This window comes from Vanessa tameamea, chromosome 12 (assembly GCF_037043105.1).
Source record: "Vanessa tameamea isolate UH-Manoa-2023 chromosome 12, ilVanTame1 primary haplotype, whole genome shotgun sequence".
NCBI lineage: Eukaryota > Metazoa > Arthropoda > Insecta > Lepidoptera > Nymphalidae > Vanessa > Vanessa tameamea.
In genome coordinates, this window is record NC_087320.1 from 12,024,478 (window position 1) to 12,051,919 (window position 27,442).

A 27,442-nucleotide genomic window follows, 5' to 3' on the forward strand; every position below is an offset into this window, starting at 1 on the left:
CAAGCTTGAGATACAAAAGTTCTTAAAATATCACTGCAGAACTGAAATAACGGTGTAATGGCTTAACGTACAATATAGTCATTTAAACGAATAAAAAAAGTTACAAGTATGTTATAAGATTACCATTAACTTGATTTTAAATCTTACTTCTAATATTACTCTTTAGCATATCACAACCCATTTGAACAGCGTCTAAAGCGGTACCCGGAGCACACATTACACCATAGCCCCCGTGACCGTAACAGTGGACTACCTTTACACCGTCTATGATCTCAGGTTCAACTCTGACTGGAACTCTATGTGGCCTTAAACCAACTTTTTCAGCTACAATTTCAGACTTTTTTAAAAACGGCAAAAGTTCATAACATCGTTCCAAAATTGCTGCTGTGTCATGTTTACATACTTCTCGGTTATAACTGTCGTATTGTCTCACGCCCCCCAATGTGGCGACGCCGTCTAACCCAGGGATCACATAAGTATCATAGTCACCGTAAAATGCCATTTTTAATGACGGAACTCTGACTTTAATCACCTGTCCTCGTAAAGGTACTAAATCGTAATCATTACATAAAGCCTTGGCACCCATACCGGTACAATTGAAAACTAAATCGAATTCCGAACGTAGTGATGCGAAGTTATCGATTCTCTCTCGCACAATTTTCCCTCCGTTTTCGGTAAACGATTTTTCAACCCAAGGCAAATATTTGTCGCAACCAATTTTTATTGTAGAAAAATATGATCCATATTTCCATCCTTCGCCGCACAATTTCAGCTCATCTTCGTCTACTGGCCTGTAAACGGGCACTAGTTTCTCGATAAGGTGATTTCTCGTGACATGATAATTTTCTTTAGAAAATATATAGCTAGACAGGGTCATGAGACCAGCGTTTTGAGCTTCAGAAGTTTTTATTATATCCTGCCAGAAATACCAAGATTCATCGATCCATTTCTTTGTGACCTCCTTCGTAGGACCCCTAAAACTCGTGCCTGGTCTGAATATGCCTGCAGCAACACAGCTAACCGTATCCTGTGTAAAAGCATCTGCCAGAATTGATATGTTTGCATTTCTTAAATCCCGTTGCAATATTTTGGCGACCGTCATACCCACGACGCCAGCTCCGATTATCGCTATCTTCGACGATTTGTCATCCATTTTTATCTGGAAAAAATATTGTAACATTTAACATCGTGAATAACAATATTTGATATTTTTTTCTTGGTCTATTGCTCCTAGAAAATATTAACTTACTGTAATTAAAGTTGTAAAAATTGTACTTAAAACATATTAAATATAGCTGAACGAGTTTTATTCAGAGACGGAATCCTTGAGATAAAAGTAGTTGCGAGTTTCGTGAAAGACGTATTATATTTCGGAAGAATTTATCATGGCTGTCTATACCAGTGGATTGTTTTGCCGGTTCTAAGTTATATATCCCTTTGGGTATAAGCCAAACTTTAATAGTTGAATTATATCTATCTCAATTATTAATCGTCACTATTGTATCAAATCTAGATGAGTTGGAATATCCAATCATATGTAGATTATATTATGTTATGATAAGTGAAAAGTAAGCATGCCGATATAACAGACACCTTCAAAATAAGCCTTTCTTGTGTCATAAAAGTTAACGCAACCCAAGTTTTTTATTAAACTAGATCCGCCTCTACTAGCATTACGAGCGCGTCTTTCTTAGGTGAAATTTATTTTTAGCACATAAGTGAACTGCATTTAAATGTACGATTAACGAAGGCCACGTGCAAAGCAACCGAGCGTTGTGCTTTTATATCTTAAGTTAAAACGCGTAAAAATAACTTTTCTTGAGATAAGAGAGACTGTACTGACAAAGTTTCTATATGCTATGTATATGCATAACGTAACGTTACTTTTAATGTTTGGAACGTAACTTTATGCGAGTAAAGTACGTTGCTGCATTTGGTTTTTTTTCTCTCTCAAAATATTGACTAAATACACGTAGATGGTTATATATAATATTTATTATTATAAATTACGATACGCAATTAAATTACGCTCACATGGCCTAATATATTTTATGGTAATTAATAACAATTAATAAAAGTAGGCGAAAGAATTAAAAGCTCGCACACTAATATATTTCTAGTACATAATCATGGCATATATATATTTTAGGATATTTACGTGTTTTGAATAGAAGAGAAATTAATGTGTTTGACCTTAAATTAGTGTAATAGATGCATTCAAAAATATACTAAGACTTATCATTACAAAAGAGAAGTTCAATGATTATCAATGATTTACCTTTGAGCTCGAAGTGAATAACTCCGGTCTAGAGTAAATAAAGACAGTTGTGTAATATTATACAAACTTCTTAGATAAATAGTTATATAATGTTGAAGTTTGGGAAATTAAGGAAGGAATGTTTGTTATTATATGAAATTTGATAACAATACATCACACATACAAATAAATTTACAAAGAAATTTATTGACACTGATTTTGATAAATATTACGACATTGAAATCAAATCTGGAATTTGATTGTTCAATTGAAAGGGTCTTTTAACAAATATAACAATAATCGAGGAGAGGCTTTGGACGATAGCTTTGTTTTTGTCTGGAACCAAGGTAAGGATTGCAATATTGATGTAGAGCTTAGATAGGGCGTTGCGCTTCATTCGCAACAAAAAAAAAACAAAATGCTTTGTGCATAAAACGCTGTGTGCGTAACTTTTATATGTCTTTGTGTGCACTGTATGTTTTCGAGTTGAGATACCAGCTATTTAGTATGGTAATATTATATAGCTAGTAACTGTCTTAAAAATAATTCTGAATATTTACATTTATATTTGAAAAATTATAATCGATTTAATTAAATTTTCATATCAAACTAGCTGTCTGCTTCGTCCTGATGAAAAAGGAATTATATTTAGATCCTGATCGCAGCGCCACCGGGTAGAATTTTAACCACCTAGAGGCCCCCTAAAATACACGATAAAATATCTTCGACATCGTCCAACCGTCAAATAGGGGTTTGGTTATACACGAACAAATTTTTAATAATAATAATAATAATCAAGAAGATTTTAAATAATGTCATCAGTACAAATAAAATAATTAAATACGACATAAACCCTAATGTCGTATTTAATTTTATTTTATTTCAGATGAAATCGGTCCAAGTAGCAGATTTTGATACAAAACACAGGCAACATTTTAAACGTGACGTCAAATAGTGTACACATCTTGGCCTTTGGGATATTTTTACAGTTTATTAAAATAGTTATTATATGCAATTTATCGTATTATGCATATTTATTATATAAATATAAAATATATAAATAGACCGTTGAAAAATAAACAGAGTACTATTGAGATGTTCTACCATAACAAACTTGTAGATGATATCACAATCCATTAAAATTCATTTAATAATATATCTCTTCCCGCATTAATGTATATTTTAACTAAGTTTTGACATAGTCATCTAATTTTATCATCCAAATCGACGTACATACGCCTGTAGGTCAATTTTTGAAAATTTACGCTCTACAGTGCCATTACATAATGTTACGAAGCTGTTTTTAAAGCTGATGTGTTCATAAGCTGATATATATGGAATATACACAATTTTTTAAAACTAGTGTCTGAATAATGATTACAAAACAGTATTTTGAATTCTCGAAATCAATATGAATATTATAATTATACATTAAAATTAAACAGATATCAATAAAGTAAACATTTATTTTTAATAACAAAATTGAACTTTGACCTAACAAAATCAGCCAAATAGAATTATTTATTTTAAAGAAAATCGATTTTTTTTTTATTTATATTTAAATGTTCATAAAAATAAATAAATATGTAAGAATACTTACATTTTGTAAACACAGATTATCTTCCTATCTGTACGTCAGTGTTCAAATGACTACTTTAAGCTAATTTAAATTAATGAATGTCATTTGACTGTTTTTGTTACTGCATGAAGTTTTCGAATAACTTTTTTTAATGATATGTGCGTGTTGTTATTTAAAAAAAAATATTTTTATATATATTATACTCGTATGAACTTGTTAATTAATTAAATATTTCTTCCACTTAATAAAAAAGATATATTTTTACATATAAAAAAGTTAAATGGACCATAAACAACTCCAGCCTAAATGAATAAAGATCAAAGTCACGCACGAATTCCTGCTAAATTTTCCCAAACCAACTTTCTTTACAATCATTACAGGACCAAGTTTCAGTTGAAGTTGTTCCACTTTGCTACTTGAACGATACTCAAGTTTTTTACGACAACCAGTTACGACTTCTTCGGAAGTACGACAACTTTTTACTTTGAAATTTTTTAGACCAAAATCTTTAAGAATAAGAAAACTTTATATATATTTTGTCTGTTATGAGTGGCAGATGCGACACTAAGCCATTTGAAAAATAACTTGGTCTTACTTAAATAACGCATTATTTTTTGAGTAAGGCCCCGTTCTCACCAAGATCTGAGAAAAGGAACGGATCAGTGATCAGACGGATGTTTTGCCACTATCATGAGTCGTCTAAACGCACGAATCGGATATAATGTTCACGAATCTGCCAACGTGACGGCATCATAGTGCTCGTAGCCGTGGTCCCCGCTAATATCATTTTGGCTTATGTGCTCGTGCAAAATGGACTTCGATGCTTTGACATGCAGGTCGAAAATTTTTGGACAAAACGTTGGAAGAATTTATATTCTTAGACGAAAAATTAAGAATAGCAGCGTGACGTGAAATAGGTACAATATTAAATTCTGATTTTGAAACCTTCTTCAATACGACCACAGCACTGGGATATCGTTATAGTCCATCGTGGACGAAGTCTAAATGCAAACTGATCAGAGCCGGCCGGAGTATCTACCGTTTAAATGGATGGTCCCTCTTAGTCTTAGAGAACGGGTCCTAACAAATCTGGTTGGATATCTCCTTCTTGTCATTAATTCTGCTACGGTGTTAAAGTTGAAAGTTAGTGAATCAGTACAATTAAAGGTACAAGGGACATTACATAACATGTTACATTCTGTAAGGAATACTCGAAGTAATAGTTGAAGTACATGGTTAATATAGTTTCATGATTAGGTACGATACTAGCAGATAACATTAATGATTTAGGTTTATTTTTATTTTTACTTTAACCGCGACGGTCGATCACGTTGCATAAATGCATGTTTAATATAATATTCATATTATTTATTACAATTGTATCATATTATAATTGTATACATAATTGCCACAGACGTATTATAGTAATAATTGGGAACTATCATCGTGGTTTTATACGAATATTTAAACTGAATCAAATAAAGTTATTAAAGCGAATATAAATTAACCGATACACATACCGGCCAAAAATGGACGAAAGAATATCAGCACTATACTGGTATATTTTACATTTATAATTTGCAACTAACTTCACGTAAACATAAATGTAGGCAAATAAAACTACAAATGATATCTACATAATTATCTATGATGCTGTCATGATAATATCATATTTTTATCATATAATAATTCCTAACCAAAAAAATTAGAATCAATACGTTTTGAGTGGTCACATTGTACGCTGTGTTATAAAAAAATATACTAAAATACTGTATTTAATTTACAATAGCTAATGGCTAGATGACACGAATCTGGACTGAAAGTAGCGGGTTCAAACCCGAGCAAGTGGTACAGAATTTTCATGATCATTATCGTGATGAGATGAAATTTTGCCATATGTGTATCTCCCAACCCGGCATTAGAGCAGCGTGGTGAAATAAGTTCCGAGCACAGCAATGGGAAATTACCAGGCTTTACTACATTTTACCTTCGACTTTAATGGCGTAGTATTTTACCCTGTACGTTAAAAATAATAATGTCAATAGTCCTTTCCTGGTTTTCAAATTTATCATAATCGAATTAGTCTTTTAACCATAAAAGCATAACAAGTAGACACATTAACTTAAAAAAAATATAATATAATTTTTTTTTTGTTCTTACCGGTATTCAAAAACTTATTTTGTATTACAGAAACACGACCACAACGTAAAGACTACAATCAGCTTTCATCCAATGAGAAACTTGACAACAGACAAATTGAAGACGTGCACATAGATGAAGCCGAGGTGGATTCCGACGCAAGCAGTACTGACTTAGAAGAGCGAGACACGCGCAGTGTTTGTCCGCCTTGTACGCATGATCGATATAACAACAACGTCCGAAGACGCGCCCATGATGATTTTAGCGATGATACCGATTACGGTAAGCTTAAAGAATAATTAAATATTTTATACAAAAACATGTTACCTATATTTAAAACAGAAATATCGGTTTTTAAGTGTTAGCGTACATAATGTCAGCTGTCATCTGATGCTGGCAGACAATCTGTCATTTTGATTGCTGTCACTGTCAGAAAATAGAAGACGAAAGCGAAACTTTGTTCCGTTGTTATAACGAATTATTTCCATTGGATTAATAATTATTACACTTTCTTATTAAGAAATTGTAAATAATACGTTTTAAAGTGTAACAGTGCATGATGGCAAACTTAAAGTCAGACCTGGATCAATATCTACTTAAAAACGAAAGCCGTCGAAGTTACAAAATTAGTTTACCATTCTCAACTCCTAGTTTCTTCTCACGAAGCAATGACGAATCTCCCACAAGTACCAGCTCAACCGGAACTTGGTTCGAAAACGTACAAAAAGAATATTTTACCCTAGTAAGTACCAAATTGTTTACCTAAATGCAATGATTTGGTTTTGAATGTTTTTAAATTATCATTAATTTTTTCATTGCAGACTCGAACACAACGGTTTCTTGGTTTCGGTATATGTTTATTCTTGGGTATACTATGCTTTACGTTATCATTCTTTTATATACCACTTCTGCTACTGCAAGCCAGAAAATTTGCCCTTTTATTCTCTTTGGGCAGTCTCTTCTTTATAATGAGGTAAGTTAATTGATACTTAAACTAGTGTTAACTGTGAGAACAACTTAGCAATATATAGCTTTATTTACATATTATATTATGAACATACATATTATAATATAACAATATTGTGTTCCTGTACGTAAGATATAAATTGTGTCATTACCAGAATGAGCAATAACAAATAAGATGGCCTGTTTTTTATTATAAAATAGGCGGATATGAGTCACCTAATGGTAAGTGGTCACCATAACCCATAGACATTTAGGGGCTTTAAAAATACCAACCTTGGGAACTTCGAGGTTATATTCCTTGTGACTGTAGTTACCCTGGTCTTTTAGTCTATGGTCAATGAAAAGTTGTCACTTACTTTTAAATTATCAATTTATATATCTAGGCAGATATATTATAAGTCCTTTTAACTAATTTTGATCATGGCAGCTGATCTCAACACAGACTAGCTAGCTAACTACGTAGAATATTAGAATACACAGTTGTTGTAATCTGATCTCTGATCTGAATCTATCTGACGTGACTGTTAACGGTTCAGTTTTATTATTATATTTAAAGTGATAAACCAAATGACATTTATTAATTCAACTTTAGGAGTTAGTATCCAACTCAAGTCCTGCAAGCTTATAAACTATTTACTAAACCAATAACTTAGAATCACATGATAAGCTTGGTATAAAATAAATATGCTAGTTTATAATCTCAGCATTTTCATCTGTACAGTTATTGAACTCATTAACAATATAACTGATAATGTAATTATATGTACAATGTACATATATACTTAAATAAATTATTACTTTGATTACAAAGCTATTAGCGTTAATTTATATTCTGATTATGCTGAAGCTAGGTTTAAACTAATGATAAATATATAATGATAGTGTAATTAATTACTTACTAATGTTATTGTCTGTTTTCAGTTTCAGTTTTCTCTATGGTCCTTGGGCCCATGTGAAGTCTCTATTCTCAAAGGAAAGGGCTTTGACAACATCTCTCTATGGTTTTACATTAATAGCCACATTATACTGTGCACTACATCTACAGAGCACTCCATTGACAGTAATTTTTGCAGTTGCCCAAGTCCTCGCCCTAATGTGGATGATGCTAGGCTCTATACCCGGTGGCTCATCAGGAATGAGGTTCTTCGGTAGCATGTTTAAATCATCTGTGTCAAACACCTTGCCCATTTAACAGATAATTAAATGCATTTGACTGCAAATATTATCTAAGTATAGGTTAAATTTGTAATTTAAAATTGTATCCAATGGGTTTTTCAGTTACAATTAAATTAATTGAAATACAATTGCCTTATTATATATAAGATTTCTTAGATTTTTTACCAGTAATATATATAATATAATAACAAGTAACCTTTTTTTATGTGTTATCTTTTGAATAGTTTTCATACTTTAAATGTCCCTATTTTATTTAAAACTCAATTACAAGTATTATTATTAAATTTGACTAATAACTTATAATTTTGAAAAACTTATTTTATTTTGTGTAATATAATCCTATATTAGGTTCATTTCAAATTTTGTATTAGAAAATTAAAATAATCTATTTAATTTATACACAGAACCATTTTGTTATTTTAATCTACAATGGATTTTTATTTATATAAAAATGGAGTTTATTGCTAGCATGTCTTTGGTATTTTAATTATTCTGTCTAATTCATATTTTGTAGCTTTGACTGGTATTCATTATTTTTCAAAATACAAAAAGGGGCCTTAAATAAAATCTCATAGATGTGTTCATTGTTATTGTTTAAATGCATTTGTAATTCTAAACTTATACATATCATAAAATGTAAACAGAAGCACAAATAAATAATACATAAATTAAGATACTTAATAAATTTATAAGTTTATTTTCTAAACTGTGCTTATGATTGTATTTATTTAACTACTTTATGAATTGGGACTGGCATATATGTTTTTGAGTGTGTGGGATGTAGGAATGAAAGATTTAATTAAGAATACTTTGTAAATAAACTTTAAAAGTATGATGATCTTTTATTTCACATAAAACTGTAGCTTTCCCGTGAACATACCTTTAACAATAGGTACTATTTTATTAACCTTAAATCACAGTTCGAACAAACAAAAGAAACAATTGTATATTTAAATGTTGTTATTGATCATATTCACAATCACATTTGACGGATCGTTAATCCGATTGAGATACACATTACGTACAGATACGTGAAGGTTTCTAACTTAAACCCAAAAGTACAAATAAACAAAGAACAGCAGCGTATGTCTCATCAGTTTACAAAAAAAATTTAAGACAGCTTTTGACCGCACGTCGGACATTTGCCTTTTAATAGATATTAGATTGGTTGTGCATATTATATATTATCAATACATAGGTACACTAAATATCAATTAAAAAAACATTTAAAAAGTAATCATTACCTATCTTATTTTAGTTCAACCTAACAAAATATAACCATAAATTGCTCATTAATAATTCCTAACAATAAGAGGAGTTATTTTAACAAATTGCTTGTTAATTATGTTAATAAAAAAGCTACAAAATTTTAATTATTTTCAGATGAAGCACTGACCTGCAACGTTTGTGACCGATCATTCCCGAGTCGACGTCAGCTCAGTGACCACCAGCAGAAGAAAAGACATTTTGGGTAAAAAACATTTTTTAAAATAACAAATGAAATAATTCTGAAATATAATACAATAAATATCAAGTCAAGCGAGTTAAGGCCACAAAAAAGCATTCAAACATGAACTCAATTTCACTGAGGCGTTAAAGCAATACAAGCAAATACACTTTCACATATTATAATACGAGTAAGAATAGGAAGTACAAACTATATAGTTTAAATTAGTTGCATGTTATTCCCAACTATTACGTGCAAAATGAACGAACATAAAACTTTTAAATTGTTTACAGACATCTATAGCTCACTAGTAAACATTAATGTAATACAAATTGAACATTTTATGTTATATAAAGATTCAGATTATATTGAGATGGAGTGTATTTAGATACCTTTTAAATTTTTAGTAATTTAAATAAATGTATGGGTATGTTTAGACCATAAGAATTTCGTTATTAGTTATTTAATTTGAAGCGTCTTACATAATTAACCGTCCTGTTACAGCTGCAGCTCCTGCGATAGTCTGTTCCCGTCGCTGATGGCGCTCGAGCACCACAAGGAGGAGTTTCAGCACTGGAGCGACTCCTCTTACTGCTCGCACAGCGATTCTGACGAGAGCGACGAATGTCATGAAGACAGGCATCGATTACTATAATGCCACCATCTCATTATTGCCGGGGACAAACCAGCCAAGCTGGGCACTTTTGTTTAGTAACCTCTAGATTGTAGGCGTGATGCAAATACAGATAACAACTCGATCATTTATCATGTTAAAATGTATCTATATCAACTATATATAAATTGTATCTCTAAATTACTTTGTAAGGTTCATCTCAATAGAAACAATGCAATGAAATATGAAAAATTCCAGTAAAACTTCTTGTAAAGAAAATTAATTTTTTGGTAAAATTTTGGATTAATTGTTTGTTTGTGTTAAAGTGTTATATTTAAAAGTTGACTATCTGCCATTCCCAATACAAATAATGAATTTTATACTAAGTGTATAATATCTTGTATGATTTGCAGAATACAGAAAAAATATACTTTGACTCGAGAGTAGTATTTTATAATGATTAAATACAATTAATTATGTAATATAATACCTTAACTAAAATTTATTTGAAGTCCGTAAAATCATTCATAACGTTTATTTCATTTGTTACAAATTAATTTCATACGAGCTGTAAAACTGTTTCTTTCATAAAGTTAAGTAAATGAATACTTTTTCAACATGAAATATGCGTTTGATATTATATATTTTAAGTTATATGTAATTACTTAATTAGTAAGTTCTGGTCTTGCAAAGTTTCTATTGAAATGGATCTCTATCATTAACGGCTGTATTTATTTTACATGACTATGTGTACTTACAAATAGAACTTTAAGTTGAAATCAATACAAAAAGAAATAACCACAAATCGAGATTTAGGCTTTCTGTACAAGGTGTCGCTGCCTGCGCCGACTTTGAGGTAGAGCGAAAGGAGCACTGTGGCTTACAAAGTGCGCTATTGACATACATATTATATGCGACACTAAGGCGGCAAAGGCAACGCCAAGTATGGATATGCAGTTACATTTAAACATAAAAATGTGATAATAAATCTACATCGGTGGTGACGATATTCGACATTTGGTTGTACTGGGCATTTGAGTTTATCTATTTGACAAAAATTGCAACTAACGACTACAAACATTTTACAAATTAAATACAATCTGTTTCAGACAATCGCGAGTTCAGGGAATAATAAAATATAATCAAAGTTCATTTACAAGCACAGTAAAACACAAATATGTTCCACATATGTTGAAATTTAACTACTTACACAATTATCCCCATATTTATTACCTAACATATAAAACACGTATTTTATTTTAAATTTTGACTGCATAGTCAATATTATTAATAAAAAATAGATTTTCTAATTTTGGGAAAGGAAACATTTTTGGCAGAAACGATGATTACTTTAAATGGTAACTTTTGCTACAAGGATTAGGTAAAGGGTTCAATGGTGCAACTCTGAATTTGCATTCAGCTTGCATTTCAGACATGGAATAAAAAAAAAACATAAAAAATAGTTTCATCAGTTCCAAAGTTTATTAGATATAATAGTCTAAACAAATCAGAGTACGATTTTATATGTAAAGTGAAATAAATAAAGGCAACATATTTCTACTTAAAAGAAAAGAAAAAACAAACACAATGTTTTTTACAATACAAATAAATTTTTAAAAGAAAGAAAAAGTCAGTAATTTATAACTGTCAACTTTATTGTTCAAGAAGTTTGAATAATTAAATGAAACTCGTTATCTGTATGTATTCCGTTCCTACAACTATGAAACGTCCTACAAAATTGTCCAAAATTCGAACTTATGGTAATGTCTAATTATAGAGTTTTAAAACAAAACAAATATCCGTAAAAACATATCAAAATATGCTAATTGCATACAATTCGTACCTAATGTTGGATTCACGTGATACAATATTCTAATGTCAATACAATGTTATTAAGGAGCGACTCATCGCATGAACTCTGTCAACTGCCGTGTCACACCCGGCCGGACTTAATTTCCAAATAAAACCTGTTATACTTTGTACATGTAGACAGAAGACATTTCAATAGTTAGCTACTTGGACCCAGTGTGATACGACTAGTTTCATATCCTTAACTAGATAATAGTATAGATTTGATCACAGATACCTACAGCAGATAACATATTTGATACCGGTATCTGTAATCAGGCGCTCATTATATGCCGCGAATAATTCATACGATAAGTCGCACATTTCGTGTAAAATCAAGTGAATCCACAAATTCTAGATCATTCCTGAAGCATATCTGTACTTTGTAAATATTTTTAGTAGTGATATCCCGGCAATAATGCATATCACAGTATTGTAATGACTGATGTAGTTACCTTTTGTAAATAATTATTATAACGCTGCCTAGAGAAGATTATCTTCGGTTTATTGCAGTTTATGAACTGTATTAGCTCGAATTTCGTATAGGCTAAGTGAAATCTTATAGAGTAGGTACATAATTTGTAATCGATATCTCGTTAAGAACTTTATATTTCTGAGTGTCACAATAAATGTACCCCAGGACCTCCCTTCCGAGAATTTAAGAATTTTTAGTCATAATTTAGTCGTTGTATTTGTAACATCCTGACTAGTCATAGTATTTTTATAAAAATGAATGTATCGCCTCGACGCCGTCGTCCCGCGGCGGCGACGCGACGCGACGCGACGCGACACGACACTACGCGACAGTCGCGTCGCCGACCGCGCGGCGAAATTCGTACAAATAAAAATACGTTTGAAAATATGTACAGAAACGTTTATTTCATAGGAAATCACATAACCACAGAGTACGAGCTACGGCACACGTACGCAGTACCGACTGAGCTATGTCCGATCTCCCATGGGGCGCCGAGGGGCCGCGATCGGCGGGTATCGTCCGGGGGAGCGACGTACACGTGTTTAATTTTCATATTATCGAATAATCAGGAATACAAATCACGAATCTCTTACAAAAGCATAATACGAGTAAGTCTAGCGAGGGCCGGCCGTCCGCGGGACGCGCGGGCACGATACGGGACGTGACGTCGGCGACGTCGGCGCGCCGCCCTACGCCGTGCCGTTGAGCAGCGGCTCGGCCTTGGCCTTGGGCGCGTCGCGACGCACCTTGCCCGCGCTCGCGCCCGCGCCCGCTGCCGCTGCTGTCGCCGCGCCTCCGCCCGCACTCGCGCCCGCGCCTCCTGCGGCTCCCGTTCCGGCCGCGCCTCCTCCGCCGCCCACGCCGTTCTTCCACCCGCCTCCTGTCGATAGTGCGTTAAGATTTAGACTTGTACACTCCCCTTTGTTCAATGCCAGTGTTGTTTTTTAATCAAAAATCAATATGTAAACAATTTTGTACTCAATATTTTAATAGACTAAAATATTACTTTATAAGAATACTCTATTTGGAATCTCTCAATTGGAGAATTCAGATTGAAATAATTTATAACTACACATCAATAACAAGCATGTTAAGTACTGTTAATGACAAGCTCTGGTGCAACTGGCGCACGATGAATCCGAGACTGTAAATCGCAAAATATTTAATTATGTACACATAAATCCTAAAATATTCAATCTGAAAATCTTACATTGCGTGATCATTAAATGCTACATTTTCATGCACCACTACCGAAACACTTTAAATTATAAAAAGCTTTTTAACTACCGAGGGTCATGCTTTGGTATGTAAAACAATTTACTATATGTAAACAAAGTATCAATATAATGAATGATACTCCATTAGCTTGGCAACCAAAAATAATAATAGTAGTGTAATAAATATATACACTATTTTTTCAAATTTTATAATAAAAAAAATATTATATCAATTATCAGTTTTGGGCCAAATGTGTAAATGAGTGTTGCATGGTGAATATGATAGATTAATATAATAAATAACTGTAACAAGTATTTTTATCTCGAAATGCAAATCGTAATCAACTTAATAGTAATAAACGTAGAAATGTGAACGTTGTTTTAATTCGAGTATTAAATGAATAATCGAAACAGGAGCCATCAACCAAACAGAATAAACGCAGAGTAAATAAACACATCCATGAGTAAGATGAAAGTGCGAATGTCATGAGTGTGGAGCTCGGCATGCTGCAGTGAGAGTGCGAGTACCTTGCCGCCGATGGCGCCGGCGCCGGGCGGCGGGCGCGCCGCGGGGGACGCCCCCGTCCTCCGACGACGCGGACTCTGCACACCACACACACGTGTCGGGTCAAGCCGCTACTCCTGGACGCCGCGCCCTACCCCGCTCCCGATCCCGCTCCCGCTAACTCTACCTGCTATCCTACCGCATGCGGCTACCGTCTCTCTAGTTCGAATGTATGCGTACAATCCGCTCGATCTAAGTTAGCCCCTAAAGTGGTCACCGAGTGCCTGCACGGATATTGTTAGGAACAAAAGCGGAGATCTGCACGGTTGCGGTTCCGGTTACGCGATATGGCGATTTATCGTTCTCGTTCGTTTACTATCCGACCAACTTAGATTGCGCGTATTGTACCAACGTATATGTTAAGTCACTTTTGTTTTGGTATTTTACAATTACAGTAGACTAAATGTCAAAGTAATTTTCGATATTATCAAATACAATGATTGTAACGACTTTTTCCTTATGAAACGTTAACATGTGTAAAGCCCACAAGAACAGTAATAAAAGTCATTTTACTGGTGCTTTACCACCGACTCGAAGATCACGGAGACCATCACCTGAGTTAATCATTCAATCTATGCAAATATGATTATAAATTCTAAGAGGCAGAATAAGATCATCCAGAAATAGCCAACTATTCACCCCACGACTAATTAAAAATACAAAAATAATTAAAAAAAACACCATTCGTTTATGTACTAATTAAAATGTAATAATAATAAATAGGGTGCAAAACAAACAAAACCACTATATGCATAGATATATATATAAACATAACAATATCAAAACTACACACTACATTTTAACTAGCACATTCAGTAATATTTTCAGATTTAGATAATTGTGATAAGAACATTTATTTTTAAATAAAGACGGAAAAAGAGAAAAAAAAACAATATATTTCAAATATACGCACTTATAGAAATATAAAATTGCTTGTTTCGCGTTTTAAAATAAAATCATCAATTATAATTATTGTTCTATTAAATCAAAATTGTTAATTGTGTTTATTACAAATCAATAGAATTTATTTTTGAAATATAAGAATAATATGTTTTCAGCATATGTGGAGTTTTATTTAATATGTAACATGGTTTACTGAATAATATTATTTATGTTAAGTAATTTGTACTGCCATGTTTTAAAGAATCATACGTCAAAATAATGTTATTATGGAAAATGGATATACTGGTCACTGTATAAAGATGTATTAAATGTTTGATGGCACAAACAGCTTTAAGTAATGAAGATTTTGTCGAAAACAAAATTTTACAATGAAACAACTTATATTATCAATTCCTACTGTTGGGGTGGAAAACTTTTGAAACTATATTATGCTTGTATATAGCAAACCTCCCATTGTATCTATTATACTTAAAGATCACAGTGCGGTAGGGCAAAGTTTGCCGACGTTTAATCTTAACATGCAGAGAATACTTTTATTATTTGTATTGAGTGCATATATATTATACTACAATATATATTACTAATATGTGGATAGGCAAATGTTAATTAAATCTTAGTTCAAACAAAGTGAAAGTAGTAATATGGCATAGAAGATAATATCAGATACATCTACATATATAAATAGATGGAGATTTCAATTAATTCATTTTGATATGGTTACAGGGTCAACATGGCCTTTTGGTACACGTTTTTATTCATAACATAAACTTTAAAACTATGTGTAGTAGCAGAAAAACAATCAAATAAATTTAATTTTTATTTTATATTTAAGAAGTCTTCTATTTACAATACTAACTTTAAAAATGCTTAATCGTTTTAGTAACTAATTACACAAATAAAAATATTCAAAGACAAATTAATCAGCCATAATATAAACTGTATACTAGTCAATTTACTTTCGTTACTAGCGATACATGCGTCAAATGACGTCACGTTTTATTTCAAAAGGTAGGTGTGTCCTTTACCAACAGCACTTAAAAAAATCATATTATAAATTTACAAATTTGTTAAATATTATTTGACTTGATGGTATTGTCATACTTTATTATAAAACACGGCAGTACAAAGCAATGTATATTCTAGAACAACACCATATACTACTGTTACATAAAAATTAAGTATTTATTGACGCACCTCTATCGGCACTGGAAACGTCCTGGCTGTCGAGTACAGAGCTCTCGTCGTCAGTCTGCCTTCGCCTTTCGTCACGTCTGCGGCCGCTCTGTAAAAATTTAAAAATTTGTTGGATGGTGAATTCCCAATGTAATAACTAAATAAGAATGCATTCTTTAGCCTTGCAGACTACATGTTCAAGGCAAAAGGTTATTTTGATATTTATCTAACTGCAAGTCTCACCGCGTCCCGCGCGTCTCGGTTGTCTCGGTTGTCTCGGTTGTCCCGGTTGTCCCGGTTGTCCCGAGTGTCGCGCGCGTCCCGCGGGTCGCGCGGCGGGCGCGGGTGCGCGCGTCCGTTCTCGAGCGGGACACGCCTCTCCTCGCCGCGGCGCTCACTCGATCTGCAATATATAATATTTTAAGTCACTACTTGTTGTATTATAAAAACATTTAATTTTTTTACCAATCTAATTTGAAAATATACCAGTAATAATTATACTAGTGGTAACTAATTTAAAAATATATTATAACGATTTTCATGGGGTAAATTTCATTGTTATCAGAGGAACGGACCTATAATAGACCACAAAGAGTTGAGTTATATACCCAAGATAATTGAGCAATATCGATAAACGATTTTTTATATTGAAGGCGTTTGTTATTTGTGGTAAAAGTGGTTTCCACTTCCAGTCACGATTGTTTACGCTGTACACACCTGTTGGGCCGCGGCGGGCGCGCTCGGCCGCGGTAGGAGCCGTCCCCGCGCTCCCCGCGCTCCGTGCGCTCCTCGCCCAGCTCCGGCGTCGTGCGCCGCGCGCCTGCCACACACACAGTCTTATGATACGTACATTTCACTTTAAGATAACGTGGAAAATATAAATTATGTAGACAAATATAATTTCATAAATTTACTATCTTATAAAGTGATATACTTGGTTATTGGGTGTAAAACATATTTACACAAAATGTATTAAATCCCAATTTGATTAAACATCATCAGTACCAATCATCATCTAAGTTTCAAAAATGACTTCCAAACGACGGTCATTAGCTTAATAGATTTTGACGACTATTAAATAATATAGAATATTATAACCATATAAAACTCTTTTGCAATACCCTCTTCAAGGGCCATCTCTAACATTGTGCAAATCTAAATAAAATCCTTTGATTTCATTTATTGTTTTAGATTTATTTTGTTTATTTTTTAATATTTTTATATTATATACTTAGCACACATTTTATTAAAGCACGGATGCCGATAAATAAAAAATAATGAAAGCTGAACATAAATATTCTTGGCATCTTACATATATATATTTAAGTTTACTGGATCAATTTAATGTACATTAAACTAACTATTTCTAATATAGTACAGTCAAGAAAATATTTTTTTTTGATAATGTGTGATCAAAGACCATTATATTTCGACAAATATTGTGTGGCAAGAGGAAAAAACGCTTGTCGAAAAAATAAAATTCCATTTTTTAAAAAACATCCTTACATGTCCGTAAAGAATGTCGTCTACTGAGTGACATCAACCGAGTAATTGGAATTATAATATTGCGGCTGCCGTACCGGGCGGGTAGCGCGCGTGGGGCGGGCGCGGGCGGCGCGTGCGCGCGGCAGGCGCGCCCCGCGGCGGCGGGTACGAGGCCGACGCGCCGCACATCACCACGCGCAGCTGCTGGTCGATCTCCAGCTTCTCGGCGCGCAGCTGCTCCACTTCCTGCGGCATTATATCCTTTTCAAAATTCACACTTTAATGTTATGCATGTTTTGTATCGAAAATAGTAATGATTCGAAAATATTATTATTGTTTTTTTTTGTTCTCATTAAATTATATCAAAAAATTATCAGTGTTGGATATTGGGACTGAGTCAAATAAAAATTGTCCATTCCAAATGTTTAGCATAAATGAAAATAGTAGTTTTTTGTACAGTAGGAAAAAAATTATATTAACCCTAAGAATTGTTACATACTTGAATGCCACTGTATTCACTTTCTTGTATATATTATGTCATAAAAATTAGCACTTAATGCTCTGACCGACCTTGAGGTGCGCCACGTGGTACTCGACCAGCACCTTGGCGTTAGCGATGTTCTCGCGCGTGCCCACGAACACGAAGGGTACCATGCCCTCCTCGCGCGGCGCGGAGGGCTGCGGCTCGTTGTCGCCCTCCACCTTGACGCGCACGACACTGCTCTTGTCCACGATCTCCTGTATGACCTTCCCGTTCTTGCCGATGACCTTCCCCACGAGCGCCCGCGGCACCTTGATGCTCTCCTCCGCGTACTCGAGCAGCGCACGCGCCTGCCGCACCGCCTCCGCGGACTCGCCGCAGATCTTGAAGGTGCAGGAGACCTCCTCCAGCTCGATATTGGACACACCGGCCACCTTGCGCGCCTGCTGGATGTTGGCTCCGTGTGTGCCGATGGCCAACCCCATGAGGTCCTCGCGCACGCTGAACTCGTCAGAGTACCTGTGCACGAGATATGTAGTGAAGTACAAAATATGTAACAATTAATTTTAGGGTTACAATTATTATTGAAATATTCTGTTTACTTGGTGGTAGGGTTTTGTGCAAGCCCATTTGTGTAGGTACCACCCACTCATCAGATATTCTACCGCCAAACAGCAGTACTCAGTATTGTTGTGTTCCGGTTTGAAGGGTGAGTGAGCCAGTGTAACTACAGGCACAAGGGACGTAACATCTTAGTTCCCAAGGTTGGTGGCGCTTTGGTTGGCGCTTAATAGTTATTGTCTATGGGCGGTGGTGACCACTTACCATCCAGTGGCCCATTTGCTCGTCCGCCTACCGATATCATAAAAAAAACATTGAGATACTCACCCTCCTTGATTGTGTATTTTCGTAGACTCCAGCTGTCTCGCAGCTTCCTCAGTCTTTTTAAGTATTAGCAGTTTTTGCGTTAAATTTCTGAAATTATCCACAAAAAATTATTGCACAAAATAGAATATTATCTGTTTCAATAAAAACTAATTATATTAACATCTTATTAAAACAGTTCTTAGATATATTTATATATGTCGGAAACTCAATACTACCAATGAGGCATAGCTATCACCCTTGGCCCTGTAGTTTCCTAGTTTAATGTGAGCACGAGTTTCGGCCGCCCGGTGAGTCTGCCGGGCGGGCGAGCGGGGCCGCGGGCGAGGCTCCGGCCGGCGGCCCCGCGGCGTGCTGCGCTGCGCTGCGGGCGAGCGTTACCTGAAGTGCATCTCCTGCAACATCTGCGCGCGCTTCTGCGAGGTGTCGCTGCGCGAGATGACGGCCAGCACGCCGCGCTCGGGCACGTACCACACCAGCGCGGCGCCGATCACCTTCTGGAACTCCTTGTGCGCGTTCTCAACCTTCGCGCTGTGGAGTATTCGCATAAGACATTATTACACGATATTTATTTATTTATTGAAAAAGTTACACCATCAACTTCATTAAACACTGAAAATTAACAACTGATGTGGGTAACAATCAAGGTGTAGACATATATAGTACTGATCGAACTATAAGGTCTTTGGAATATTTACGAAAAATAGTTTTATTATTATGAAAGACGTCAATATTGCCGGTAGATGACAATTAAACAAATTCATGAGTCTGTTAAGAGATGCATATATACCTAAATTTGTTTTATATGTTGAAGTGCAAAAGGATTTTTTTTAATTTGACTTCTATGAATGATACGAGGAACTGTTAAGTTGATATGTTGGATTATTTCAGGTGAAGATATGTCACCATGGATTAGTTTGTTAGGTCAAGACATCAGTAATTTTACGGCGCAATTTAAATAATTACAAAGTGCGCCAGTTCGTATTATACTTAGATCGATAAGGACAAGTGCGATCTTTATAAGCTAAAAAACTAGTAAAATGACGCTGTATACGTTCTAATCTTTCAATATGTTTTGTATATGACGGGATCCAAATTGAAGAGGCGAGGTGATATTCGAGGTGAGATCGTACAAGGGAACAATAAACGCAAAGTAAAGTAGATACATTTTTAAAGCCCTGGAAAGTCCTTGAAACGCACCGACGTTTCAAAAATCCTAACATCTTCCATGCCTTCAATATTATGGTATCTGGGTGATTATTAAAGTTTAATTTACTATCCATTATTAATCTAAGGTCACGAATTGTATTAGACTACTAAAGCAACGTTAAAAATTTAGTAATTAGAAGGAATCGGGTTTCTTTTTCTTGTAAATTTAATATGATAACATTTATTGATATTGATATCCATTTTGTGTTTTTTGCACCATTTAGAGAGGGAGTCTATACTGCTTGAAGGAGAGCAATATTGGATGGTGTTTTAATAGGTCTATATATTTTAAGATCATCAGCGAAAAATAAGCACTTACTAAATTTAACATTTTTTGAAATGTCATTATTAAAGACCAGGAAAAGTATCGGACATAAATGAAACCCTTGAGGAACACCAGATGTAGGCACAAATGCAAAAGATGTATAGCCATGTGTAATAACACGCTGTGATCGGTTTTTTAGGAAGATTTGACCCAACTTAATAAATTGCCATGAATACCGTAATGTTCTAATTTTGCCAGTAATATGCCGTGGTTTATCTTATCGAATGCGCTACTGAAATTATTATAAACAGCATCTAAATGAGTTTTATCGTCTACATTCCTGGTAAGATCATTTAACTATGCTGTTGCTTGGAAAGAATATTTTTAAAATATTGAGTTATAAATGGACAAATAAGTTTTTCAAAGAGTTTGGAATTGTGTATCATATTAAAATTGGTTGATTGTTTTTCACACATAAACTAATGGATGCGGTTTACTTTCTAAGCGCCGAGCGCTTTACAGGATCTTTAAAATGCTTACGATTTAGGCAAAAGTGTAATTTAAATAAAAAATGGTACTATTTGAAAATTGAATTCCACATTTTTGATACATTTTCTGAGAATAAGAAAAAATTAACTACTGATCGATCAATTGATCACATTTCATTTTGTCGAAACGTTTTACGAAGTAACACAATTTAAAGATAGGCAATTTTTAAATAATACTTACTAGTCCTTAGCATCATCAGGCACTACGATTTCGAATTTGTGAAAGGTATTTTTGTCAATCGGCGTCTTCGTAGTTTTGACGCGAAGGCGATCTTTTGGCACAATCTCTGTGTAACAATTGTCCCATTCTAAATACTCTATCACGAGGAATTCGCCTCTCATCATCTGGAAGAAAAAACAAAATGCAAAACAATTATTCAGATTATGAAATTAATATAGTTTATTGTACTACTAACATTTTTTGGTATTTCAATCGATGGTATAAACCTCTGCATTCAAAATTTACAGTTCGTATTAGTTTAGTTGTGATTTAGTTTTGGTCCAATAAGGAGTTACAAATTAATATGGAACAACAATTAAAAGTTTTATGAACAACGAAAGTAATAAAAGTATTATCCATGATAAATTTTTCACATTATAAAAAATTTTAATATAAAACTAAGATCATCAGAAACAACTATTTGGCATTATTTTTAATATAATATAGGTAGGCAAACGGGCGACCTAATGGTAAGTGGTCATCGCAGAGACATTGGCGCTGTATAAAATATTAACGACTCCGTACATCGCCAAGGCGACATTAAACTTGAGAGCTAAGATGTCATGTCCCTTGTCCTGGTAGTTACACTGGCTCACTCACTCTTCAAACCGGAACACGATACCAAGTATTGTTGTTTGTTTGTCGATAGAATATCTGATGTAGAACATACTACCAAATAGGGTACATAGTCTGCACACTCTTTACACAAATAAGAATTTCAGAATTGGAAAGAGAAATATGACACATGACAAAAAGTTTATATTTCAATAGCTCTGCTCCCAACTTCGTACTGATAAACCCTGTTCATAGTCATCATTAAATTTTCCTAAAATTATGTTTAAAAATAAACCTATATTGTAAATTTCAGCTTTCTACATTTAATTTATATTGGTTGTGTGTTGACAGTCAGTCAGGACAAATGAATTTTATAAGTATATTATTAGTTTGCAATGCATAAATCACTTATGTATTACGTAATAAGTGATATCAGCTAGTTTTCATTTCATAAAAGGTAAAGAATATATTTTATACTTAAATACTATGACTATCTCATACATAAATGTCAATTATAACAGGGTCATAATAATAATGACACAAATATTTGATGTATCAAAAATTATTTCATCTTTACAACGAGAAAATCCACTAGGGCGAGGAATTCAAAGTAAAGTATATAAAGACGAATACTTATTTTATACTTTTAATTTTAACATTCAAAGAATAATAAAGAACACATCAAATTAAAAGCTTTGTGATATAGTTAACTAGTCTGGATAATAACATAATAATATAGTAATATTATTGTGCGATTAATTCATTTTATCACGGCATAATCAAACGCATACTTTATATGATGAATTAACTCGAATAAAACGTCTTAGTTGCACGCTATTTGGAATTGAAAACAATTTGTGGATACGTTCATTATAGTTTATAAAATAATTCAATAGAACCGAAACGTGTAGCACGTGTATCTCATAAATATTTGATTAAAATAATTCATTAAATAATAAAAACGGCGATATAACTATTGTATATTTACGTTATATATTTTATGTTGTTTTTCTTTTTAATTTTACATATATTAAGTAGTAAGTACGTGCATTCCGATCGACTAATATTGAACCAAATCAAATGCATTTTTTTAAGTACAATTCAATAGTTTTTGAATAGACAATATTTTAACTGTCATCATGAGATACGATACGAATCGAAAGCAGACTTCAGCGAGAAGAAACGGCAAGAAACTCGCATACATTGCAGTAGTACATGGTAGCATTTACATTGTTCTTGATCAGTCCTACGTTGGAAACAACTTAAATCGAAGAACAAATATTAGGCGTCATTTTCACGATGGCAAATGTTTATTTTTATATTAAGCACTTTAGCAAAATGTATTTAAGAATCTAGCTATTTTCATCATGATCCAGATATGAGTCACTTTACTATCTAAGTACTCTAGGGACTTTCTTCAATATATTGTTCGAAATTTATCAATTAAAATTTTTGAGAGACGTAACTTTTGTTGGACACGACAATATTATGTTAATTAAATTGAACCAACTAGATTCGACCTGAACAGATTTCTTTTGATAAAAAAAAATCATTATCCGTACCTAACGAACGCATATTATTTTAAAGCTTAATAATTAAAGTATTTTATATAACGATGTGCTCATATAGACAATAAATGCACTTTAGTTAATGCATTTAACCATTTAGACGATACATCTTTATAATATAAAATAAATATGATATAAATCCGAGCTACGGATACGAGTAGATATTTAGAAAAACTCTCACGAAACAGTTAAACAGGTCGCGTCCCAGTTCCGAGTCAAGGTTGGCGCAAGCGATTCTACGAGCTACGAGAAATGCTATTTAATTAAAGAAAATATAAACGATTCAGGAAAACGTTTTGTTTAATACGACATTACTATTGTAAATTCCAGAATATTGATCAGATTCGGATATCATTTTAAGACTAGATGACAAACAACATATTCTATACTGTCATGCCTTATCTACGTGTCCTGCGATTTTTTATAATCTAAAAGTCAGTTATTTTAAAATGCCTGAAATATATCTTCTTACATCATATACGTCATTTTCTGCATTACAATTATTAAGTAAAAGATAACATACAATGAGCTTAACTTAACATTACAATGGGTGTATAGTTAGAAAAAAAGTAGTAAAACGTCATAAGATATAAAATATCATAGTTATAAAATAAAGATTCCTTTGATTATATGAAGTTAAAATAAAATAGTGTTTGCCTAGGGGTAAACACAATAATAATTGACAATTCGAGGAAAATTTATATGAATTTGCATGTTGTGAATGTTTTTTTTTATTTAATCTTATTTCCACATGTGTATATTGATAACTATAAACATCAATAACCAATAGAATATAGTAAACATAAAAAATCAATTAACAAACTTAGAAGAAAAGGTTCTGAACAGTTATATGTTTGCCTATCTCTATATATATTTGCTATCTTATTAATACTGTATCTGAAGTACATTGCAATGTGTAAGAAACAATACTTACCTAATGTATGATTTATTCAATAATAAAATTATCAAAATTCTTTGTTATTATTGTATATAACGAGTAACATTAGGAACTCCCTTTATTTCATAATTATCCTATATAGTAAATAAGATTTACATGGAAATTTTATTACATGGTTTAATATAGTGTTAAAAAAAAACTCCATATTAAACCACCATAAATATAACCAAAATAACCTTTTCCTGTCTATGGTTGAAGCCTATTCAATGGAGTCAAATTATTGTAACATTAGCTATTATTTACTATACTAAAGAGTATCCTTTATGTTGTCTTAAAACACATTACAACCTATGCAGTAGTTGCATAATGCATGCTTAAGGAAACACCAAAGGCAATCTTTTTGAACAATGTCACAATAATTCATCTCTATATGCATCTGGATTTTAGGAGCTAGTCTATATATTTGCCAAGACATTTTAGTATAGAGATTGCATTGCATAAGATAATACACACCCATCATGATTAATTTTATAAAAATATTAGGTTTTATGCACATTAATAGCATTAGACACTGATATCAATAAAGAGTTATAGCCGTATATCATATATTAATATAAAACTTCTACTATGATTTGAATTTTTAATTAAAGAATGTTTTGATTTGATCTCTTGCATATAATATGAATATATATTATCTAGTTTATTTTTAGATACTTTGCATTTAAGTTATATTTATTTATATCCAAACCTAAAATTTAATTGATAACCAATTATCTAGAATGTTATTAAATAGATAAAATATATAAACAAAACAGAAATTCAAAAACACCTTTTCAAATTTTTTTTTAAAATATATATCCAAGATTTCTATTCAGAATATTATATCATGTTAGGATTAAAAATTAAGAAAATGATTTAAAACAATCAGAATTACGGGCATCAAGAGACAATGAAAATAGCATCATCTGCACCTAATAAGTGACACAAGATGTAGAACCTACAATGTGTTAGTATGTAAAGCACACACAATCAAATATATGATTTAAATAAATACACATAATACATCATAATATACAGATATCTATAAACTCTTGATTATTTGGTTATTACAGTACTGTTACATATTATCAAATTTAGTAACTTAAACAATAAAATAAATTTAATATGATTATTTTATTAATAGTGCAAACTTCCTAAGCAATAATGTCTGCAATATATAATAGAATTACACACACATTTGCAATTTTTTGTGTGAACTTTTAATGTGTGAATCTTGCACTATAATACATTATAACTCTTTTACCCTCAATTCTTCGCATGATATTGAAATTACACATGCCTTTATTAATTATCTTGCTTGCATGTCTGAGCTATATTTGTGTTACTTGATATATTTTTTTTACTTATATAACCATTGTTATATATTGGGTCTGTTGAAGACTTTCTTTTTTAACACTGGCCTGTATTTATTACAACACTTCAAATTTGTTAATTTAATGTTTAAAAAAAAAAATTTATTGTAATTCAGATGTCTTAAATAAGAGTATTAACTTTATATATGTGAGCCATAAAGCAATATATAAACTAAAAAAACTTGCAACCACAAAATAGAAATAAACCAAAATTTTGATATATATATATCCTAAAATTAGATATATATATATATCTAATTTTAGGATATTTTTTTGTAATGTGATGAGTGATAAGAGGCACTGTTATGCTAATTAGGATCTGTTATATTAAACAAGGACTAAAATACCAGTTTGTATTATGCATGCACTTCTCATATCTACTTGTGTGAATAAAGCAGCTGTTGACCTCAAAATGTCAAGATTACAAATACAATAAAAGTTCCAATATGATTCTTCCTGAGGGTATTCACAAAAAAATGTGGCTTCTGTCCCACAGGTCTGATATAGAAAGTGGCAGACTTAGTTTCTGATATGATAATATGACATTTGTAATTTAATACCTTGATATTAGCTGTCCACCACCCACATGCTTCCTTTTCATTTGACCTCGCGAACACCTCGACCTCTTGGTTCTCCACGAACTCTGTGTGTTTGCCCGTATCCTTGGGTGGTAAGAACACTTGAGAAAACGGAAACTTAGATTCCGGCTGCCAGCTAAAATGCAAATAATGGATGTAAATAACGATTCTACGTGAAAAATAACACTTCATATGCCCAGTATTAACTCACTCATTTTCAAAGGCTACTAGAACCTCGTTGTCGAGCACGTCGGTGACAATGGCCTAAAAATATAGAAAAATTTTAGAACAGTGATGATCCAATAACTTGGTAATGCGCTAGAAATAAATAAGTTTTCTGGGTCAGATATAAGAAAGCTTATGCATTAAATTTAAGTATCTGCAGATAAACTTGATTTCACAATTAGGCCTCCATTAACGAAAGCGAATCGACTAAAACACATGGAAAATTCACGCCCTGTCAGTCGGACATGGCGTCCATTCCAGCCGCGATGATCTTCCCGGAAAAATATTTTTGTAAGTATGTGACAAAACTTAAAAACGATGGCTTCACATAACTGAATAATTAAATCACTAATGAAAATGATACGTTTTATGTAGAACTCAAACGTACTTCACAATTTACAAACCTTATAATAAGCACCATTTTCACCGTACACCTCGACCGACAAATCCTCCATTTTGGTTTGAAAGCGTATTTGGCGTTTTCAGAGCGAGAATGAAGCTCGAAGAGAAACTGTTAACCAATCATTATCGAGGATTCAGGCATAGACACTATTATTTTAATTGAAAAAAAATGCTGGCAACATAAAATTTAAAAAGCAAATAGTTGCAATGTTTTCGGATGTTGCAAAAATTAAAATGAATCATCAAGGAATCATTGGTGATTTATTTGAATATGGAATTCCCATGCCACAGTTGCCCGATTTTTATAATTTCCTTAAATTTAATAACATTAAACAAGTAATTATTGAATAGTA

The 27,442-nt window shown here is 33.0% G+C and overlaps 4 protein-coding genes across 6 annotated transcripts in view; 2 read left to right on the forward strand and 2 right to left on the reverse strand.

Annotated features, from left to right (window-relative positions):
* LOC113402330 (uncharacterized) overlaps positions 1–10,341 on the forward strand; it is a 195,760-nt gene extending 185,419 nt beyond the window's left edge. The window contains exons 2-4 of the mRNA XM_064216368.1: positions 6,027–6,257; positions 9,501–9,588; positions 10,069–10,341. Coding sequence (XP_064072438.1) covers positions 6,027–6,257; positions 9,501–9,588; positions 10,069–10,219 — 470 coding nt within the window. The 3' untranslated portion in view covers positions 10,220–10,341. The remainder of the gene's footprint in view (positions 1–6,026; positions 6,258–9,500; positions 9,589–10,068) is intronic.
* Positions 131–13,830, reverse strand: LOC113402336 (D-aspartate oxidase). Of its 2 annotated transcripts, none has more exons than XM_064216366.1 (2): positions 13,822–13,830; positions 131–1,159 (listed from the first exon to the last, which is right to left on the reverse strand). In XM_064216366.1, the coding sequence occupies exon 2, from the start codon at positions 1,151–1,153 to the stop codon at positions 137–139; it is 1,017 nt and encodes a 338-aa protein (XP_064072436.1). In that variant the 5' UTR covers positions 1,154–1,159; positions 13,822–13,830; the 3' UTR covers positions 131–136. The 2 variants fall into 2 exon arrangements, with proteins under 2 accessions (XP_064072436.1, XP_026498339.2); XM_026642554.2 differs by lacking the exon at positions 13,822–13,830 and adding an exon at positions 3,858–3,966.
* Positions 6,385–8,948, forward strand: LOC113402338 (uncharacterized protein). The gene is made up of 3 exons (XM_026642555.2): positions 6,385–6,717; positions 6,797–6,948; positions 7,863–8,948. Exons 1-3 carry the CDS (start codon positions 6,532–6,534, stop codon positions 8,131–8,133), a joined length of 609 nt encoding a protein of 202 aa, XP_026498340.1. The 5' UTR covers positions 6,385–6,531; the 3' UTR covers positions 8,134–8,948.
* LOC113402357 (FMR1 autosomal homolog 1) lies at positions 11,638–27,321 on the reverse strand. 2 transcript variants are annotated; one of them, XM_026642579.2, is made up of 13 exons: positions 27,092–27,321; positions 26,674–26,726; positions 26,445–26,598; positions 21,413–21,576; positions 19,591–19,740; positions 19,213–19,299; positions 18,414–18,843; positions 17,939–18,089; positions 17,076–17,178; positions 16,602–16,761; positions 16,380–16,467; positions 14,246–14,320; positions 11,638–13,380 (listed from the first exon to the last, which is right to left on the reverse strand). In XM_026642579.2, exons 1-13 carry the CDS (start codon positions 27,140–27,142, stop codon positions 13,190–13,192), a joined length of 1,857 nt encoding a protein of 618 aa, XP_026498364.2. In that variant the 5' UTR covers positions 27,143–27,321; the 3' UTR covers positions 11,638–13,189. The 2 variants fall into 2 exon arrangements, with proteins under 2 accessions (XP_026498364.2, XP_026498365.2); XM_026642580.2 differs by lacking the exon at positions 14,246–14,320.
* Positions 27,322–27,442: the final 121 nt, after the last annotated feature.

What these genes read in the sequence shown, in the direction of transcription:
- LOC113402338 (XM_026642555.2), top strand. Translation starts at nt 6,532, where the DNA reads ATGATGGCAAACTTAAAGTCAGACCTGGATCAATATCTACTTAAAAAC. An exon ending in AAAAAGAATATTTTACCCTA is followed by an intron (nt 6,718 to 6,796) that starts GTAAGTACCAAA and finishes TTTTCATTGCAG; the next exon opens with ACTCGAACACAACGGTTTCT. An exon ending in AGTCTCTTCTTTATAATGAG is followed by an intron (nt 6,949 to 7,862) that starts GTAAGTTAATTG and finishes GTCTGTTTTCAG; the next exon opens with TTTCAGTTTTCTCTATGGTC.
- LOC113402336 (XM_064216366.1), bottom strand. Translation starts at nt 1,153, where the DNA reads ATGGATGACAAATCGTCGAAGATAGCGATAATCGGAGCTGGCGTCGTG.
- LOC113402357 (XM_026642579.2), bottom strand. Translation starts at nt 27,142, where the DNA reads ATGGAGGATTTGTCGGTCGAGGTGTACGGTGAAAATGGTGCTTATTAT. An exon ending in ACCGAGACGCGCGGGACGCG is followed by an intron (nt 16,468 to 16,601) that starts GTGAGACTTGCA and finishes AAATTTTTACAG; the next exon opens with AGCGGCCGCAGACGTGACGA. An exon ending in CCGGCGCCATCGGCGGCAAG is followed by an intron (nt 13,381 to 14,245) that starts GTACTCGCACTC and finishes CACTATCGACAG; the next exon opens with GAGGCGGGTGGAAGAACGGC.